We start from the raw sequence: 20,791 nt of genomic DNA on the forward strand, positions 1-20,791 counted from the left end.
TTGTTTTAAATTGTCATCTATTTTATTTATTTATAAATAAATAATAGAATAAAATACAATGTAAGAAATACTGATGAGATCTTCAGCAGTTAATGAAATGCCTCACTAAGTTGTGCTCACTGTTTGTCAATGAACCAGCCACTTAAATATTTTCAGGTATAAACTACAGATAATTTCTTAATTTCAGTGTCTCAAATATAATGACTTGCTCTTTATTTCTGTTTAGCATGATCATTAACATTCAGACATTTTATTGACCAAATGGCCCAAATTTGTATTGTTTTAGACTCAGACTGAAGCATTTTTCTCAGACTGAGAAACCTTTTTATTCCAGTGGTTTATTATTTAGTCATTTTGTTCTTGTGAGCAAAACAAAAAGAAGGCAGGGACTGTATGTGAGTGGTTGGGAAACAGGGAGGAGGAGGAGGAAAGAAGAGAGGAAGAGGGTGGAGGAGGAGGAGGGGGGTATATTTGGGTGCAGGTTAATTCAATTTAGAGGCGGATGCTGAGTTTCAGCCAACCCACCCATGCAGACACACTCGTGCGCACACTTTCGCACACAAACAACATCTGCATGTTCACACCAGCACCAAAATGATTTTTCAGTGCACATTAATTGTCATGGAAACATGCTCTGAAAACAGATGGATCAAACCAAGTGATCACAAAACACAGAGACAGCCAAACACCCACGTTGGATTGAAACATTAGGGGCTTTCCAGTCAGAGAGACAAATTATAGCTGATATAAGGAGGATGTGTGTGTTGCATCCTCTCCCACCCTCCTGCTACTGGTGTTACAGCACATGACATGCACACTGATCTCTTGCTATTAAAAAGGATACCTGAATGGCTCATGTTGTCAGCGAAGCTGTAGTGAGTGGGTGGTGGTGATGCTTTGAATGGGGACTGAAAGGGTGGGGGGGATGCTTGGACCCTCTCCCTGCCCCTTCTTTCTCCCTCAAACTCCAGCATCCACACAGGGAGGAGGAGGAGAATTAATGAAACACTTCTTGTAACCACATGTTGCTGTGCTTGACTGAAGTGCTGCAGCAGCTACCTTCTTTTTTCTTTCCGTTGTACATCTGACTAATGATGTGGCCGCTGCATGTGTAGTTCCTGCCACCTGTGGCAGCACTCCTATTCCCTCTACGCCACAGAGAACGGGAAAAAAAGAAGCAGAGCAGAAAGAGGTCGAAGAGGAGGATATCTTTCATGATAAGTGGACTTCTTACAGAGAAAGAGCCTTGCTGCAGCTGACACAAATGAAAGGTAAGATGATGGAAATGAAAGTGTGGCCAGATCAGATGAATTTGAATGTTGCTTTGTGTCTTCCTGGTGATGCATATTTTAAAATATCCATGCCGTTTCTTTTAAATGAAGACAAAGGTCAGGTAATGGGATTGTCATTCAAACATGCAGTGATGCAAACAGATACAGAGACAGAGCCTCAACAGGTGCTTTACCCAGCGTCTGCTGTCTGTTCTGACATTAATGAGAGCAGGGGAGTGTGGCAGTGCTGGGAGGAATTGTTCAGAGTTGATGGTCTAATGGTGTTTTAGCAAACCCCAGAGAGCGGTGGGGTGATTAATGCTGACTGAGCCAACGAGAGAAGCAACTTGGGACTGCCACTTTTAACACTAATTACTAGAAACTGAGAGACCGTAAAGAGGAAAGCTTCCTGACAAGGATGCAAAACTTTTGCAAAATTACTACCTTTTAGTTGAGTAGCTCTTTGGCACTCATATGCTGACTGTAGGAAGATGTTTGGTTGTTTTTGTTGTGCAGCTGTGCCTCAGTTTCTTGTGTCCACCTGTACGAGGACGTTGCTGCTACAGAAGGATAAATATATTTGTGTGCTTCTCAGTCTTTGATGGACTGGACACATGATGGCACTGTTGAGATAGACAATGAAACTGTAACTGTTTCTATATGACCTTTTTCTTGCCATAAAAAGCATGTAGAGCCTAAAACAACCCCACTCTGATTTTATATTTGTTTATTTTAATTTATTTACTTTTAAAAGACTGCTCAGATATGTTATTGAGTGTCAGTGGCTACTTATTTATTCAGGGAATGTGACGGCTGTGCTTAAGGTTAGATTTCTTTCTTTAAATAAGTGCATTTTTATTTATTTATTTGCTTTTATTGTTGAGAAAAGGAATAACCCAAGAGTTTAAGTGCTATCATTCTCAACGTCACAAATGAATGCACACTTTAGAGATGTTTCTGGTCAGTATGCAGATAAGCAGGCAAGCTGAGCTGTCTCTATGGATATTGCTTTCGTCATAATGCTTCCCATCAAGCCAGCGACGGGGCTCTGGTGGTGCAGCAGATGCAGACCCTTGACAGCACGTAAGCAAGACTGCTGGTGCAGAAGAGGGTCTCAACAATGAATCACAGTCCTAAAGCAACAGATTATTCAAATTTATACACTTGTTAAATACTTAGATAATCAGTGTTTCTAGATTCATCCTTGAACGAATGTAATGTTTTTAAAGTTGTGTTTTCCCCTTTCAAAGCCCTGAAATCTATCTTGTTATATTATTGTGTTGCACTTTAGATATGCTTTAGTTTTATTACCATAAATTTTATCTTAAATGTTCCAATTCAAAGCACACATGTGTCATTACCTTAGATTTCTTGCTTTTACATCATGTTGAGCAGGATTATTGAAGATCTTAAAAGCTTGCTGCACTGAACCGAAGGCTGTTCCAGCTCGTTTTTGAGTCTAATGAGCTCCTGAGATGTCTTTGATCTTATTGCAGATGAGCAAGGAAAAGTAGTAAAAACAAGAAAAACAAAATCTCTTATATGTAGCCCAACTTTAGAGTTCAATGCTGAATAAATATGAAATAAACCAACAAAGTGAGAGAGATCTTTATTATCGTTTTTAAAAAATTAAAAAAAACTACAATGACAACATAGGAATGGGTTGAAACTAAGAAGTGCTTTTTAACATCAAAATAATTTGTACACATTTTAAATAAAACCTTGTTGATTAAAAAAGAAAGACTGATTAATTCAGTGAAACACCCAGTTGAGCATCTAGTCACTAATTAATCAAATCCGGGTGAATAAAAATTCATTCCAGAGAAAAGATGAAGCCAAGTGGAAAAATGTTCTGTGGTTCAATAAATCAAGGATTAAAATTCTTTATTGAACTCATAAATGCTGCACTCTCTACACTAAAGAAAGGGACTATTGAGCTTGTTATCAGCACACATTTCAAAAGCCAGCATCCATTCAGGGATTGGGGAGCAATCATTCACACGGCACAGCTGACCTGCACATCATTATTGGCATCACTAGGTTTTGGATCGATAAACACGGCTGTCCGGGTGACATCTTTTTCTGGCAAGATCTTGTTTAACCTCCTGAGACATAGCGTCCTCATATGAGGACATCACATATTTGGCTGTTTTTGCAGCATGATACTAAATTCTGTGTAACTGGAACTTGTTGAACATTTACATTGCCATTTGTGGTGTCAGAAGAGATTTTGTTTTTCAGTTTAAAATGAGATCTATATCTATATCATATATAATAAAATATGGTAAATGGTCTTGTAGTTATATAACACTTTTCCAGTCAGCTTGATCACTCAAAGCACTTTACACTACCTGTCACATTAACCTATTAAAACAACACCCTGTTGCCTCCCGATAGGCACATCGGGAGGCAACGTGGGGTTAAGTGTCTTCCCAAGGACCTACACGACATGTAGTCAGGAAAAACCTGGAATCGATCCTCCTGAGCTACAGCTGCCAATATAAAATAAAATATAATCAAATGTGTATAATCATAAATCATAAAATTCTATTTATTGGTTCCTCCAAATTTCTAACCTAAGTCAAACTAAAGCTCGGGTTCAAGGAGGATAAAAGACTTTGCTAAACCACATTTTACAGCCGCATGGGCTCCAGTGTAAGAGTCTGGGTACTGAACTGGCCTGCCTGCAGCCCAGAGTTGTCAAAACCAGTATGAAAACAGAAACATAACAAATGATGAGGAGCTATAATCTTATGTACCAAGGGAACTTATTTCACCTAAAAACCTAATTTCAGAGAATAATCTTCAAATTTCTTATGATATTAGGATCAAAAATTGTTTCAATTTTTTCATTTTCAACATTCATTTGGGTCATTTTGTTGTCAAATATTTTTAAAAGCATGTCAACTTTGAACCAGACTATTATTAAATGACATTGTTTTAGTTCTGTCATGACTACTGCCAGCTAAAGAAACAGTTCTGAATCAGTGAATAAGCACACACAGAAACAAACATTTCATTAGCTTAACATGGTTAGCTTGTGAGCTTCATTTCTTATTTACTGTCATTAAGGTAAGATATCGATCAAGACCAATTTGTTCCAGGAAACAAAAGCTAACTACCTTAATTCTCAATTTAGCTTGCAAGATTGAGACGGACATGGAAAGTAAAAATAATGAAATTACAATAATTTTAAGTCAGAAAATATACGTATGATGTTAGGCAATGTCATTATGAATGTATATATATATGTGTGTGTGTGTGTGTGTGTTTATATTAGATAACAAGCTATCGATAATGCATGTTTTATACAGACACAGAGCCAGATATATTTGGAAGTTAGTACAAAGTATGCTATAGTCAGCTGTAGTTGTTTATTTATTTATTTACTTTTTGTTTAGTTGTTTGTTTTCACCTTAAATAAACACATGTAAAATACTTAGTTTTAACATGATGCCAGTATCATTAAAACAGTTGGGACATGACATTTTTGTTGTTTTTGGATTCCTTTTTCTTCTGCAACACAGCTGAGAAGGCAAACGTTATAGTTTTAAGATGGAAAGGTTCCATTGTTTTGAGGCCTTTCTTTCAGGCCTGTTTGTCTTATTTTGAGTTCTGTAATACACAAAATGTTTTCTTCATACTGTCATGAATCCCACTTTACACTGTCTCTCTCCTCTTCTGCTCAGTGGACCTGGTATTTTTGTTTTTCAAATAGAATTTCAAATATGATTCGTCAGAACACAAATGTTTTCCACTTCTCTTCAGTCCATCCAAACTGAACAGATTCCCAAAGTTCTTGATCATGTAAACATAGTATTCACTCACTGGTCACTTTATTAGGTAAGCTAGAATCGGATGGAAACCTTGTTTTCCTTCAGAACTGCTTTAATTCTTGGTGTGATAGATCCAACAAGGTGTTGAAAAACATTCCTCAGAGGTTTTGCTCCATATTGACATGACAGCATCACACAGTTGCTGCAGGTTTGTCGGCTGCATCCATGATGAGAATCTCTCGTTCCACCACATTCTGAAGCTGAACTCATCGTCATGTTCAAGAAAGCAGGTGGAGAGGATCTGAGCTTTGTGACATGGTGCATTATCCTGCTGGAAGTAGCATCAGAAGATGCTCCACTGTGGTTATAAACACAGGAGGCACCCGGTGTGGTCTTCTGCTGCTGTAGCCCATCTGCTGGTTGGACATGTTGTGTGCTCCTTGTTTGGAACCAGTGCTTATCTGACTTCATGTTGTCTTTCTATCATCTCCAACCAGTCTGCCCATTCTCCTCTGACCTCTGACATCAACCAGACATTCTGGTCCAGACAACTGCTGCTCGCTGGATATTTTCTCTTCTTTAGACCATTCTCTGTAAACCCTAGAGATGGTTGTGTGTGAAAATTTCAGTAAATACTCAGACTAACAACCATGCCACATTCACAGTCACTTAAATCTCCTTTCTTTCTCATTTCTTATTCCTCATGATGCTCAGTTTGAATTTAGCATGTTGTCTTCACCATGTCTACATGACTAAATGCACTGAGTTGCTGCCATGTGATTGGCTGGTTAAATATTTGTATTAATGAGCAGTTGAACAAGTGGGCCTACTAATGTATCCAGTAAGGGTATGTACAGTATATACATCCCTGCATGTAGAGCTTTAACTTGCATTTGTGTATGCAATGACGAACTTTGTTCCCTGACAACTGAATGTCGTGGTGTTGCTGGACTAATGCAATAATTTCCTCCACAGAATTGTGCCTGTTTTTATTACAGTGCTGCCTGAAAGCTTTATCTCTTGTGTATAGCAATTTCTGTAAGTTACCAGAATTTGTCAGATATATTTTCTGCCAATGGATGATTAAATAAAACAATTATTTGCAAATTATGTGTTAGTTTGGCTGTTGAACTATTTATCCATGCAGCCCCCACACAGCTGCAAAATCCTCCCCATTTTTACTTCTGAAACACAGTCATAGATTCTTTCCTTTATAATTAGTCATAGTCTTTAATCGTATGTTACAGTGTCCAATAATTGAATTATTTAAATGTAATTATTTAACATGCTTGTGTGTATTTTACACACAAGTCTTTTTTATGGCATAAAGCATTGATGTTTATTTTGTTTTTAAACCAGATTCTTAAGACAGCACAATGCCTGGGCTCATTAACAAGGAGAACTGGTGCGCTCTGCCACTCAGCGTGTCTGACATCACTTCCTGTGTCAGGGGTTACACTCTGGCTCTGACAGCCTCTATGACCTATGAAAATATTGAGGATCATGCAATTGAGGGTAAGGAAGACTACTTTAAAAAAAAAAAAAAAAAAAAATCTACTTTCATTTAGTTTAAATTTGCTCTGAAAGTTGTTTTTGAACAAATTGTTATCGACTGAATGTTGCTGCTCACTTGTTTGCTTCATCTGTTACACACACCTGTTTAATGTGTTTCTCTCTTTCTGATTATTTAGGGATCTTCATTTATCCATTGGAGGAAAATTCCATTGTTGTGGGGTTTGAGGCTATGATATCGAGTCAAATTATAACGCTGCAAATAAAAGACAAGGCAAAAATTGATAACTGTTATCTGGACAGCTGCAACACAACTAATGGAGCTCTGCAGAGTGGCAGTGGTAAGACTGAACCGGCTCTAATCAATACTTTCATATTAGAAAAGGATGAAATGACTTCTTTTATTTGTAATTTTCTTTTTCTTTCTTTTTCATGTATCATCTGAATCTGTAGATCTCATTATGGTATCTTTTAACTTTCATTTTTTGGTCACAGCCACAGCAGGGTTTCAGGGGTATAAGGATTTCTAAAACACATAAAGCCATTATATTAAAATGGTTAATAATCCATATTTTTGGATCTCAGTCACATTGTATACAAATAATTTTAGAATTTTGTTTCTTTAAAGTTTCTTTGTCCTTTCTTTAAATCCGTCACTCACTAATTAATTATGCAAATTAAACAGCTGGATGGATTTAATTACAAAATCATGATGTGGAAAATTTTTAAATGAATAGAAAAATCATCTGTAAAAGTAAATGAAAGCTAACTGAACCCTGAAAAACATCACAGATAATGCAACCATGAAGGCTTTCTAAAGACTGTAAAGGATCTTTAATCTATTATTAGAAATGAAAAGTCTTCCCATTTGATGGGTTGATTGGGTTTGACACAGAGTCATTATCACTGTGACAGTTGTTTGAATTTTAATTATTTGTTGTTTGATTTGGTGTTACAGGACACATAGTAATGGATGAGGATTTTGAGAGGACAGTATTAGTGGTTAACCTAGGAATCATCCCTCCCATGGAGACAGTCCACATCCTGGTCAGTACTTCCTCTGAGCTGTCCACGTTGCCCGACGGTGGCATCAGGGTCTCATCCCCACCAGTGTGCACACCTCGGGTGCAGAGGACCATCAACGAGGAGCAGGGGTTATCACCAAACTTCTCCAGAACGTATGAAAACAACCTAAAAAATCATTTTACAGTACAAGGACACTATCCTCTCTTCTCAATAAACCATTATACAACTTATTCTTTCATTTGATTAATTCTTAATCTTAAGGCACTGTTGACTAGAAGTCTAGAAGTCTGCATATTTCTGTTAGTATGGGTAAAATAAAAACCTGATAAATTTGGAAGAGCTTTATTTAATTGTGCTACTTTCAGGCGTGACAGACATTCCTCGGTCTCAAGTCCTCACGATCAAAATCCTAACGCCCCTCATCTGTGGTTGACTTCCTTGCTGGAGGAGGACGCCATCAACTCCATGGATTATGAGTTCAACTTCCAGCTGGAGATACGAGCACCCTATCTTCTTGCAGGTCAGAGAATTTGACTTGGCTGCCTGGACAAATCCAGTAATTTTGCATCTTTTTTTTTTGTTTTGTAGCCAACTTGTCTTTGACTTCTTATTTTAGTGAACCTCAACAATTCTGCTGCACAAAACCTGTGCACTTACCTTACAACAGAGGCAGCAGGAATTGATTAAACTGATACTGATACAGGTATCATTTGCATGCCAACCATGACATTTTCAGGGTTTGCATGCAACCATGGTTAGAATAGTTTAAAATTGAGTTCTTGTACATACTACCATTTTTATTTAAATGGTTTCATTTAAATCATGTTGGTGTGTGGGCCTCAAGAGGCCACTTAGTTTGCTTGTTTCTTTTCCCAGGCTATAATGGACTGTCCCCCATCCCCCCACACACACACTTTCACTCATCCTTCACAGCTAACCACCTGTCAAGTTAAGAAACTGAATTTACCGCAGAAATCGGCTGTTTTTTCTGTTACTTTCAGATTTTATTTCTATTTATCAGTCTATTATGATGCTTATATGTTTTTATTATGTTTACTATATTAATGTTTTTTTTTCTGTTACACTGCAGTCACTGATCGAGAAACAAAAGTTTGTTCTTTTGTGTATGTAAACGCACAGTAAAAATAATAATAATAATGAAAAAACCCTTGATCCTTGGTCCTTATGCCATGGGCCTGCTCCAGTTGGCACTAAGTCCTGTCTTATCTTGGCCACCACATTAAAAAATGTCTGTAGCTTCAAGGTAGTTTCATATGTCACGATCAGATGTAAATGTGGCCTTGATTTCATCTCATATGACCCATGTAGCACAGGTTATTAGCAAATCTTTCCGAAAAGTCAACTTATTTAAACATCACAATTTGGTCATTTCAGTTTGAAATTGTCTATCCAGATGTTTTCTCAAGTTGCTTGAAAGCATCATGTGAATAACTGCTTTGTAATTGCTGTTAATGGGTCTGATGCTCTGTGTAGGTGTAGAAAGCCCTTCTCATGCCATCCGAGCTGATGCAGACCCTCTGGCCCGCTCTGCCACCAACGTCGTCATCACCCTGGCTGACAAGTATACCTATGACTACCCAGTTCAAATCCTCATCTACCCCAGCGGTAGGTTTATAACTCCAAAACTCACATAGCTCTGTGGTTAGTCCTTCCTCCACTTACAAATAAAATATCCTGAAATTGTTCCTTGGCTCTTTTTATTGCACCATATATCTGGCCTATAATCAGATAAGCAGAAAGGTGACTCACTGCCTCACTTTGTGTGAGTGCCTTGTGAAGAAAAAAAGGTCCTCTGTTATCAATATGTGACATGCCAGCAGTCAAGCTCCATTGTGTGGGTGTGCAATATCAAGGTTTTATTTTTCTCTGCTGCTCTTTACTGTCTCCTACTGCTGTCTTGACCTATAGTCTGTGATGGCCGGGTGTCTCCCAGAGGCCGGAATGAGCCCTGGTCACACTGATCTGATAGGCCTCTTATGAGAGCTTTGTTCACAAGCAGACCTGCAGCCAGTACAAAGCAATTTAATTCTTCCCAGACTAGTGCTGCAGTTTCCATCACAACATGGATGTTCAGCTTGTGCAGAGAGATGGAGGTGACTTGTTATACAGCTTGTCATACAAATCATCAGCTTATTTCATGAGGTTTCTGATAGATTTACTAAGTTTAATGCAAGCATTTTGTAATAATACGAATATTATAGAATTTAATTCATGGATGCTGGACAAAGTATTAAAGATATTCAAATAAGCAAGATGGTATGATGATAAAGTATTTTAAGTATAATTCCTGATCAATATGTAACCTGGATAAGCAGCAATGGCTTCACATTAATTCCAAGGACTGAAGATTATAAAAATAGTACATACCGTGTGTTAAAACAGCATATGAAAACATGCATGACCTGCAACCCAGACAAAATATTTGGGATCTTAACCCCTGAAAATCCTGAAATTTTTACCTAAAATGGTTTTTTTATGGATGATACACTTGTCTATTTTTGACTACATTTACTGGACTGTTGCTGATATAATGGGACCGTATTTGTTGCAGCAGTGGAGTGTCGTATGGCTTCAAAGATAAACTGCATTCTGGTCTGAAATAAGTGTTTACTGAATCTACGGTTATGATTATAGCCTAGAATGGTATACATCATTCATGTCTCAAGAAACTCGGCTTTCTAATGGTGTATAACATGTGGAGGTACTTATATAGAAGACTGAATAAAATACATATTTATTTGTCATGTCCCAACCACAGGGTATCTGGAAAAACAGGTTAACAATAAAGACTTAAAACATCTTATACCTGTAAACAACTTCGCTAGAAGATGGGAGAAAATAGTCTAAAATTCTCTTAATCCCTCTGAGCTCTTATATGGAGGCTTGTGCTACATATCCACGTTTATAACCAGTCTTCTATTAATTCTGTATGGGGATAATTCTGGCTTATTCTGGAATCTCGGGTAGCCATGCTCCTGTGTGAACCTTTGAGTTTCAGCCATGGACATTATTCATAGTAATGTCTTTGTTCTGAATGACTGTGCCTCTTCAGAGCCTTATCTGCCACATGTGCTCATTGAGAATGGAGACATGACACAGGAGGAATACGATGAGTATCTTCACAGCCGCAATGATTTCATCAAAGCCACCAAGAAGGACCCCAGCAATGAGAGGAAAGTGAGTCTAAACTCCTATTTACATGAACTAATAAATCCATTTCATTCTGAAGGGAAAGGTACACAAAAGCAACATTTTTGTAAAGTTACGTTCTAATGTTTAATATTTTGTAATGCAATGCAATCTACTGCTTAAGTTGGCTTTAAAATGGCTACTGGGTAATACTTTTCCTTGTGAATAAGTCAATTTTGTATAAGTAGATTAGAAGGGAAATTACAGGAAAATGCAACACGAGACAGAAAAATTTCACCAAACAATAAAAGTTCACTAAACAGCAAAAAACAAAAAAAAGGAGATTTTTAGAAAACATGAAAACAGAAGTAAAAAGGATCAGTAGTTAAATGTCGTGTCTGTTTTGCCGTGTCTCTGCACAGTTTCCTTTTAAATATTTTGTTTAGTGAAATGTCCTGTTTGCAGTTTGTTTTGTGAAATTTGTTCTTTTTAAAGTGTTTTTTGGTATTAAGTTGAAATGTTTCCTGAAGTGTTTCTTTTAAATTGTTTTGTTAAATGTTGTTTTTGTTTGTAGATGTGTAGTAGTCGTTCACCTCATGGCCACTGTACACAGTCTTAAAGCAGAGAGCAGAAGTTAAGTTACAAGTTTGTGGTTTTGATTTTGCAAAAATGATCATGCAATTGAACGGCATTAAGTAAATATAATTTTCAAAATGCATATTAATACTGCATGGACGATGATGTATTTAACTGATGCAGTGAGCAGCTTCTCATTTCTCAAACAACCATGTTTGAAGATGCATCCCATGGTCGTGGAAAAGACGTTAATCTGTTTCAGAAGGGTCAAATCCTTGGCATCAAGCAAAGAAAACTGCTACATAAATGCTTAAACTGCTAAACTGGGTTAAGAACGTATTATTTAAAACTGGAAGGATCGTGGGAAACCATCACCTTTTCTACCGCAGAAAGAAATGTGGTTGGAAAAAAATTATCATGATCGGTGATCATATACTGGTAAATCCAATTTTATATGTATATATATATATATATATACCTGTATGTACCTAGAGAGAGAGAGAGAGAGAGAGAGAGAGAGTCAAGGCTTTGTTTAATAGTGAAGGTAAGCATTCCCAGATAAACAATGCTACAGGATCTTAGGGGGATTGGAACCAAACAGCTGTGTATCCTTTAAAAACTCATCAGTGAGGCTAATGGAGAAAAAAATTTGCTAGAGCATAAAGATTGGACTCTGGAGGAATGGAAGATCATGTGGCCTGATGAGTCCAGATTTTTTCTTTTGTTCCAAGAAAAAAAGGGAGGAAGAAGCGATGCAGCCATCATGCTTAGTGCCTACTGTACAAGCCTGTGGGGGCAGTCTATGGTCTGGGGTAGCAACCGTTGGTAGGTTCAGCAACGGTGTGTCCAAAGAATGAGGTCAGCTGACTACCTTAATATTCTAAATGAGCAGGTTATTCCATCTTCCCTGATGGCATGACCATATTCCAAGGTGTAATTGCCAGAATTTATGGGTCAGGGAGCGGTTCAGGGAGCAGGAGGAATCATTTTCATACATGTATCGCCCACCGTAGAGTCCAGACCCCAACCCCATATTTCGCATGTACTGATATTTGTGTGTTTTTGGGGGGAATGGGTAGTGTGTGTTTGTATGTGTGTCATTGTTTATGTATGTGTGTAGCCCTTGGATATAATTTTATATTCAGGAACAATTGGAAGCGCCATCATGATGATGGGAAAAGTCATGAAGAGAAGTTATGATAATAATCTGACTTCTCAAGACATTTTATTCAATGTTCGATGTTTTTTTATACATATATACTGGATCACTGGAACATTTTTAAAACTAAATTATGTAAAAATTTTAGAAGGTAAGCAATCACTTGTTTAAACTATTAACCAATTAGACGTCTGAAACTTAACTTTGATTCCTGTTGTTTGTTGTAAAACAAAAGGGGTCAAAATGACTGAAAACCATTCATTTGTATTAAATCTGTGTTGGAATAAAGAGTTTGTTACATATTATCTCAAATCTTTACCATGACCCCATAATTAATTATATAAAAACAAAATAAATTCAGGAAAAAAATTAGGAGAAAAAAATAACAATAAAAAGCCTTAAATCCTAAATAAAAAAATAATAAAGATAGATAAATAAATAATATAAAATAAATAAATAAGAAAGAGTGAATAAAACAGATAAAGATCAGATATAAACAACTAGAAAAACAAAAGGCCAGATGTTGTCTGATGCAAATTAATGACAAGAGGCATTAAAGGGTTTAATGGAACCAGTAAATACTTGTAGTGGTGTAGAAAGTACAACATTTTACAATAATGTAGTAGAAGTAGCAACAAGAAATGACTTTACTTAAACTAAACGGCTTAGAACTGAATTCAAGTATCAAATTATTATTCTATTTTAATAAATATTCAAGGTGACAGTGTGCCTCTGATTATATTTTTCCTCAGTATATATGTAATGAGGATTAATGAATGTATTTATGAAGCTTTTATAAATTCTCAATCTAAGACAAATTCATATAAGGACAAAATTGAGAGAAATTCTGAAAACAGCAACACATATTTCAATGTCAAATATATTTCTATAATTTTAAAACAACAATGTACTTAACCTCCTGTATGGAGATGTGGATTTAGTACTCAGACAATATCACTGCTTAATAAGCTTAAATGCTTTATTTTTACTCTGTAGTCCATTTGGAACCACCAACTCCTTAAAATCATGGAACGTTTTAAGCAAAAGGTACAAAAATGATTTATAGGAAAATAATGTGTTCTTTGAACAATAAATAGGCTAGTAAACCTTCTGTACAATTAAAATGTGAATCTATAACTGAACATATGTGGGCCCTTTAATAAATGAAGGAAAAAGACCTCATGGCCCGTAGCCAGTTAGTTTCTCTCAGGCTATTATGCCCCTGCATGTGCCCGTTCACATCAAGCTATGATGAGGTTGTTAAGTGACCAGCAGACCTAAACAGGAGAAGAGAGAGCACTTAGCCATAAAAATGGGTTTCTATGGAAACACTCCAAAGGCAAGACACATTTTCCTGCAGGAGAATTCATGCCCTTTTCTTAACTTGATCACTTGCCTATGTTGTGTCTCCCTGTTTTGCAGAAGGCCCTAGTTAGTTATCTTATTGTGCTTAATCCACTCTGTCTGTGTAGGTAGATATAATTCACAGGCGGCTGCATAAGGACATCCTCCACAACCCTGTGGCCATGTTGAACTTTTGCCCTGACCTCAAATCTGTCTGCTCAGACCTGAGGAAGGTTCACGGGGAATTTATCTTCCTCATCGACCGCAGTGGCAGCATGAGCGGAATCAACATCAATCGTGTGAAGGTATTATTTTTTTTGGTATTTTCTCAGCTCATGGTGTATTTGTTATGTGTAGGTTTTCTACCAACATGCAAGCAAATGTTGATTTACATACAAATAATAGAACAGATGTCATCCCATCTCCAATTTATAGACTTTTTTTTGTTAAAAAACATTTAAAACGTATCACAGTTGACACCAAATGCTTCAAAGATTCAAGTTTTCACGAGAACAAAATGAAATTAATGTATGAAAATGCATGACTTTAGGAGGTAAAAGAGCTTTTTAGCCTAAAAGTCTAACTGTGGTCTGAGCTGACTGCAGATGTAATCAACCAGCAGTGTGAAGGCCATGTACACAATGATATTGATCAGGCAAATTATTCACTGTTCACCAAACACCTTGCTGTTGCTAGGTTTTAGGCAGTCTTTGAGATCTTATCAGGCTTCATGCGAACTTCCATCAATATTCAGTCGACTCAGGGATACAGAGGTTGAATTTCCCTTTTTTTTCCATCTATTTGTATGTTATTTGCCAGCTTTTGCACTGATCCTGTCCAGCTACACTGGCTGCTGTTCTTTTGAGTGTCAAACTTAGTTGTTTCTTGGCAGTGTCTGATATTTGGCATCCGGATCAGGTGAGCATGATAAAGATTTAATAACCATTTACCAGAGATCTGTTGAGAAATCATTTTGAATACCTTTAAAAAATAGCAATATGGCTTTGACTTTTTCCCCTTCCTTTAATGTACCTGAAGAAACATTTTATTTTAGTTTGAGTAACTGAGACACCCTATGCTGTTACTCTGAATGGAAGCTCAAATAAGTGGTATTCTTTTAGAAATTGCCAATGTGCTGAAGAAGAGGCAGTCTAGATGAAATAACAGTGTCTTCTCTAAGGGAAAATTAGTTGTTTGGTCATGACAGTTGTTTTTCAGGGCCTAAATGTGCTCTCGGTCTTCTTCCCAGGATGCCATGGTGGTTATTCTTAAGAGCCTGGTACCTGGCTGCCTTTTCAACATCGTTGGTTTTGGATCCACATTCAAATCCCTGTTTACAACCAGCCAGAATTACGAGGAGGTAAAGCAGTTCAGTATAATGAAAGGTGCACTTCACTTCAGCTCACCTGTTTAACATACAGTCTATGAGAAGCCCACTTTACCTAAAACGCATGCAACCAGTTCACGTGTTTGGCAATGAAATGCATCTGTTACTAGAGGATTTCACTACAGGTCACATCTGGACACAGAAACCACATATGTTTTGACTTTACAGGATTAAATTAATAAACAAGGAGACGATTGATTTCTGAGGATGATCCTAAAAAACAAAGGCAATGTAAAATTGCTTAAAAACCCTTCTTTTTAAGGTGGTGCATCAATGAGCTTGAGGTTTAAAGTAAATATATTTTTGCCTTCAACTGTTTCAGTCATAATGCATCACCTACTTTCACATCATAGGTTTGTGATCTGTACACTGCAACTAGGGTGCCGGAGCCTATCCCAGCAGTTCCTAAGCAAGAGGTGTATTACCATCTTACTTTAATATCTGCATATTATGTGGTAACAAATTTGCTATATGGTAGATTTCGAGGACCAGACTTGGGCACCCCTGCTCTAATATCACTCCTGAAGAATACCTCTCTCCATGTTCATCTAGTGGATGTCGAGTTATGATTTTCCTCCTTGACGTCTGTTTCTGGTTCAGATGTGCTACTTCTTCTAGTGAATTACAGTAACAGAGCCTATACTGCCACATTACATTTCTGTTTATGTGGCTTCTCCAAAGATTGCTTCTGATTTGCTTCACTACAGCAATGTTTCTCAAACGGGGGTACACGTACCCACTGGTGTACCTGGAGACATTCAAGGGGTATGTGAAATAATAAAAAAGGGGACAACTTGTTCTTTAAAAATTTCTTCCTTAATAGATCTGAATTCAGTTTTATTTATGAGGTGAGTCAATTCAGGTGGTCAGAATTACTACACACATGTAGAAACGTACACGTATGCACATTTAAAATAACTTGTAGATCATAAAAAATTACTCAGATTATCATGTAAAATATTGTAGTTTTAACTTCCAGATACCTGAGATTAAATCTTACATGATTTTGTAAATCCACTGTATCTATAAGATGCAATGCACAGTAAATGAGGAAAAATATAACTGTAAATATGTAAAATAAATACAATATATAAGTAGAATAAAAAAATAAAGTTAAAGTAAAAAAATCTAAAATAGAAATGTATATATTAAAAAACAAAACATTTCAAATATATGAGGTTTATACAATTTATTTAAAAATGATCAAACTGATAAATTTTATTAATAAATTAAAAACATATCAATTTTGTTTTATAAAAGTATATGTGTTTTATAAAAATGATATATTCTGTTATTTAAATGTAAAATCTGCATTAAAAATGTGTAAAATAAATAAATAAAAATGAAAATAATTAAAATAAAAAATTCTGATAATGTGTAACTGAGGCAAAAATCATGTTGACACTTATTTTCTCCAGATATTTCAGGTTGTTCATAAAATTTTCTAAAAGGATAGCTCATTAAATGTAAACATCTTGATGAGGTACTTGTACTTCTTCACACTAAATTAAAAGGAAAAATGAGGAGTATCCTTTAGTCACAAGTTAAATTGCTGTTATTTGACTAGTCCGGCCAACTGGAGATCAGATTGTGCTGATTGTAGGCCCAGAACTAAAACATAGATTGACACGCTGGATTAGAGGTGACTGGGCTGGAAATTTATTCTGAAGGGGGTGTAGTGTTTGAGAACCACTGCAGCAGAGAAATGAAACTTTGTTAATGGGTGCTGCAGATGTAGTATTTTTTATAATTGCATGTTATTTGGTCATTTATGTTAGAAACATGGATTATTTAATGGTATGAGAGTACATTACTGAATGAATTCTGACTAATAAAATACAAATATATCTATGCTGTGTGCTGTGCTACAGTAACCTCTTGCCCTTCCGATCCAGGAGGCTGTGGCCCAGGCTTGTGAATACATAAAAAAGATCAGAGCTGACATGGGGGGGACCAACATCCTGGCACCGCTCACTTGGATCCTGAGGCAGCCGATGTTTAGTGGTCACCCCAGGCTGCTGTTTCTGCTTACGGACGGCACCGTCAGCAACACGGGCAAAGTCATCGAGCTGGTCCGCAGCCACGCACGCAACATCAGGCAAGACTTCTATTGTTGGGATATTGTGAACATTATCTGGTCAGTGAACACACCACTCTGAACCAAATGATGCTTGCAGGAGGACATTGTTTGCTGCTTGGTTTCTAAGAGACGCAATAACATCAGTGGCATAAAATCTACTATGTGTCACATCAAAGCAAATGCCAATTGATTTGTCAGTTTGGCTAATCCATTGCTTTTCATAACACATGATCACTTCTATGGTTTATCGGGGGTTTAAATGCAACACCCGTCTACAGAGCTGTAATCCTCTCAAAATGAAATCCAGAAGCACTCTGCTTGTTGTGTCACTGTCAGACATGATGTATCACTATGAAGAATAGAGAGAATCAAAGCTGAATTGAAGCTGAGAAAAACAGGGAAGCAGGAACACAAGCTGTCAATTTAAAAGGAGTGCTGTGGCACATAAAATCTGCACCACGCTAGGAAATCACTTTATTTTGCCTTTGGCATCTAAATCTCACATTGAAATCCCTGTCCAGAGTCACTCTGGAATTAATTGACTTTTGTCTTCCCTCTTTTAATGGATGACTGCCCCCAGATAATTGCAGTAGGTGCAGAGAGCTTGGCCAAATCAACACTTCCTGGGTCATTATAGCACTATGCTTACAAACCAGTGCAGCAGTTTAAAGACTAGATCAAACAAGGATGAATGTCAAATTCATAATATTCGTGTCAGAGAATTTAGCTTTGAAGAAGATGGCTTTTCCTTTTAATCTGCACACTTCTCATTAAAAATGCAAAGGGACACGGCTGGTGCAATGCAAATAGCCAACTCATTCCTCTGTGAAAAATGGAACTAAAGCATGTAATAATAATACTGCATCAGCTTTGTGTGCACATCCCAAAAAGACAAATGTATTTCCTGCGATCTGTGTATGGAGCTGCATTGTTTAATGTGTCTGTGCAGATGTTTTACATTCGGCATAGGACAGAATGCCTGCAGGAGGCTGGTGCAAGGACTGGCGGCAGTTTCCAAAGGAACAGCAGAGTTTCTGGCTGACGGAGAGAGGCTGCAGCCAAAGGTAGTCATTTTCAGCTTTGAGTGTCACTCCTAACGACAGCCAGCCTTTCTAGAGAAACAATATGCATTGCGTTTAAAACACTGAGTGCCTGCTACTTTTACCAGTTAGGAAGTAATTTCTCAGAGACATAATTCGCTTCATGTATGTGTCAAAAAGAAGCTGTGTTTTACATTTTCCTTTATTCCACAGATGATAAAATCGCTGAAGAAAACCATGTCTCCAGTACTCAGTGACATTTCCATTGAATGGCTTTTTCCTGAAACCAAAGAAGTGCTGCTCTCTCCTGTAGGCAACACCTTCCTTTTTCCAGGAGACCGTCTGATTGGTTACAGCGTGGTTTGCGACACCACCCGTTACCATGACAACCCTAAATCTGTAAGACGCCTCCTGAAAAGTGGGAATTAACTGCATGCACAGTTGTTTCAGAAAAGTGACCTTATCTGTTTAATAAAATGTTATAATCATCTCGCAGATCACCGTCTGCTACCTCAGAAATCCTCAGCCACTTTTAAGAATTGCTTTGATCAGACCTTTGAAATGGTATGATAAAAAAACAGCTTAATAGCACTTGTTTGGATGTGTCACCCACTCCAAATCTCAACAGGATAAGAGGAGGCGATACAGCATGATGCGCTCCACTGAGTCAGCCAGCTCGGTGTTTTACCACTCTCAAGAAGAGGAGCCGGCGAAGACGAGTGTCGACGGTCAGAGTTCCCACAGGGAAGCACCCTCTGGTGCTCTGTACACCGCCTACCAGGACTCCATGACAAACAGCAGTCCTGTCATCACAGAGCCAGACCTCACAGGTAAGAACCTAAAGTTCATGTGAAAGATGTGTGTCTAAGTATGGAGCCCATCTGGTCACATTGGCAGAAACTATATTGCATTACAAAGTCACGGCCACAAAGTATTTATACATTTATACATTGATATTTATACAATTTTTTTTCTTAATTATACTTTATTAATCCCAAGCTGGGAAAGTCTCTCTCTGCATTTAACCCATCCTGGTTGCTAGGAGCAGTGGGCTCCAGTGCCCAGAGAGCAGTTGAGGGTTGAGGGTCTTGCTTGGGGGCCCACAGTGGTTTTTACCTTAGTAGCCAGCCCGGGAACTCCAACCCAAGCCCACCTCTGTAAACACCCCCCCCCCCCCCCCCCCCCTCTTTTTATTTATTTTTTAAATGACATAATTACCTTGTGGTCACCGTTGACTACAGCTCACATACAGCATAGATAATGTTTTTAAAGGCTTGTTGGGCTCTAGTGGCCTTTATTTTAACGGTAGCTGGACAGGAAGGATGGATTGGAGAGAGTGGGGATTTGAACTTGGCCTCTGAACATGAACACTGCTCCGCAACATGGAAAATTTTATTTAATTTCAGTCTTGATATGAATGATGTAATCAAACCTACTGGGTTAGCCTATCAGAAGAGTTTGTTACAAAACATCTAACTGAGACAGGACACCACGAATGCCACAAAAATGGACAAAAAGGCTTTCTTTCCCACATGTGACTCATATCAGATTTTTTAAATGACATTCTGAACGGGACAAAGCCCATTTTTTTTAATCTGACCCAGGCCATCTGATCCACATGTAATTTATGGCTATGCAAAAATTTTTATTATCTTCTGATGTTACCAGATGGGTTCCATAAGTAAGCAAGAGAGCAAACTGATACTCATTTATATAGCAACTTTCATGCATAATAAAATACAGCACCACGTATTTCATAAGGAAATCTCATTAAAGTGCCTGAATAGACAGCAAAATAATCTACTAGAATTACCAGTTTATTGCTAGTTAAATGCTAATGTGAAAAAGGTGTGATTTGAAAATAAGAAAAACTAGAGAGCTGGCTTCATTGAAGCTTCTGGGTCATGAGTTCCTTTGCTTCGGGGCCTAACTGACCAATGCTGCATCTCCAGTTTTTCTCTGGCTTTAATTGGAAACCAGAAGCAAATGGACTCGGTGTTCCTGTGTAACTGATGAGTTTTTGCGTTGTCTGGGCTATGAAGCTGCATTGACACAACGTGATCAATCTGTTTATTTGCTGACAACAATGAGAGAGAAAAACAGCCAGTAAAATGCTGCCTGCTCCACTTCCTTTCCTACAGGAGAATAATACAAACGAGGTCAGCGTTTGTTCTTTTATGCCACAATACGTGTGTTTCACACGTTGTAAACTTGCTTAGACCTACATACCTGATGACACTGAGTAAGAAAACCATGTGATATGCTCCCACTCCAGCTCCAATACAAATAAAAGAGATGTAAAGAAACAGAAATGAAATTATTATTTAAATAGTTTTACCAAAAAATGGTAAAAACATTGTGTTTTTTGGTTGTTTGGTTGTTCTAAATTGTGAAGTGATAAACAGAGATGTTTTATCTATCCATCTATCCATTCTATCCATCATTTACCCTATCCCAGTCAGTTACCCTT

At 37.5% G+C, this 20,791-nt stretch overlaps 1 protein-coding gene across 1 annotated transcript in view; it reads left to right on the forward strand.

The window, feature by feature from the left end:
- Positions 1-1,223: 1,223 nt before the first annotated feature.
- vwa5b1 (von Willebrand factor A domain containing 5B1) overlaps positions 1,224-20,791 on the forward strand; it is a 38,020-nt gene continuing 18,452 nt past the window's right edge. Inside the window, exons 1-13 of the mRNA XM_042002855.1 lie at positions 1,224-1,271; positions 6,407-6,562; positions 6,739-6,900; positions 7,518-7,737; positions 7,951-8,105; positions 9,080-9,211; positions 10,659-10,783; positions 13,943-14,119; positions 15,064-15,174; positions 17,097-17,299; positions 18,231-18,345; positions 18,535-18,720; positions 18,950-19,151. Of these exons, the coding sequence (XP_041858789.1) occupies positions 6,424-6,562; positions 6,739-6,900; positions 7,518-7,737; positions 7,951-8,105; positions 9,080-9,211; positions 10,659-10,783; positions 13,943-14,119; positions 15,064-15,174; positions 17,097-17,299; positions 18,231-18,345; positions 18,535-18,720; positions 18,950-19,151 (1,927 nt within the window). The 5' untranslated portion in view covers positions 1,224-1,271; positions 6,407-6,423. The remainder of the gene's footprint in view (positions 1,272-6,406; positions 6,563-6,738; positions 6,901-7,517; positions 7,738-7,950; positions 8,106-9,079; positions 9,212-10,658; positions 10,784-13,942; positions 14,120-15,063; positions 15,175-17,096; positions 17,300-18,230; positions 18,346-18,534; positions 18,721-18,949; positions 19,152-20,791) is intronic.

Source organism: Melanotaenia boesemani, chromosome 13, assembly GCF_017639745.1.
Source record: "Melanotaenia boesemani isolate fMelBoe1 chromosome 13, fMelBoe1.pri, whole genome shotgun sequence".
Lineage (NCBI taxonomy): Eukaryota > Metazoa > Chordata > Actinopteri > Atheriniformes > Melanotaeniidae > Melanotaenia > Melanotaenia boesemani.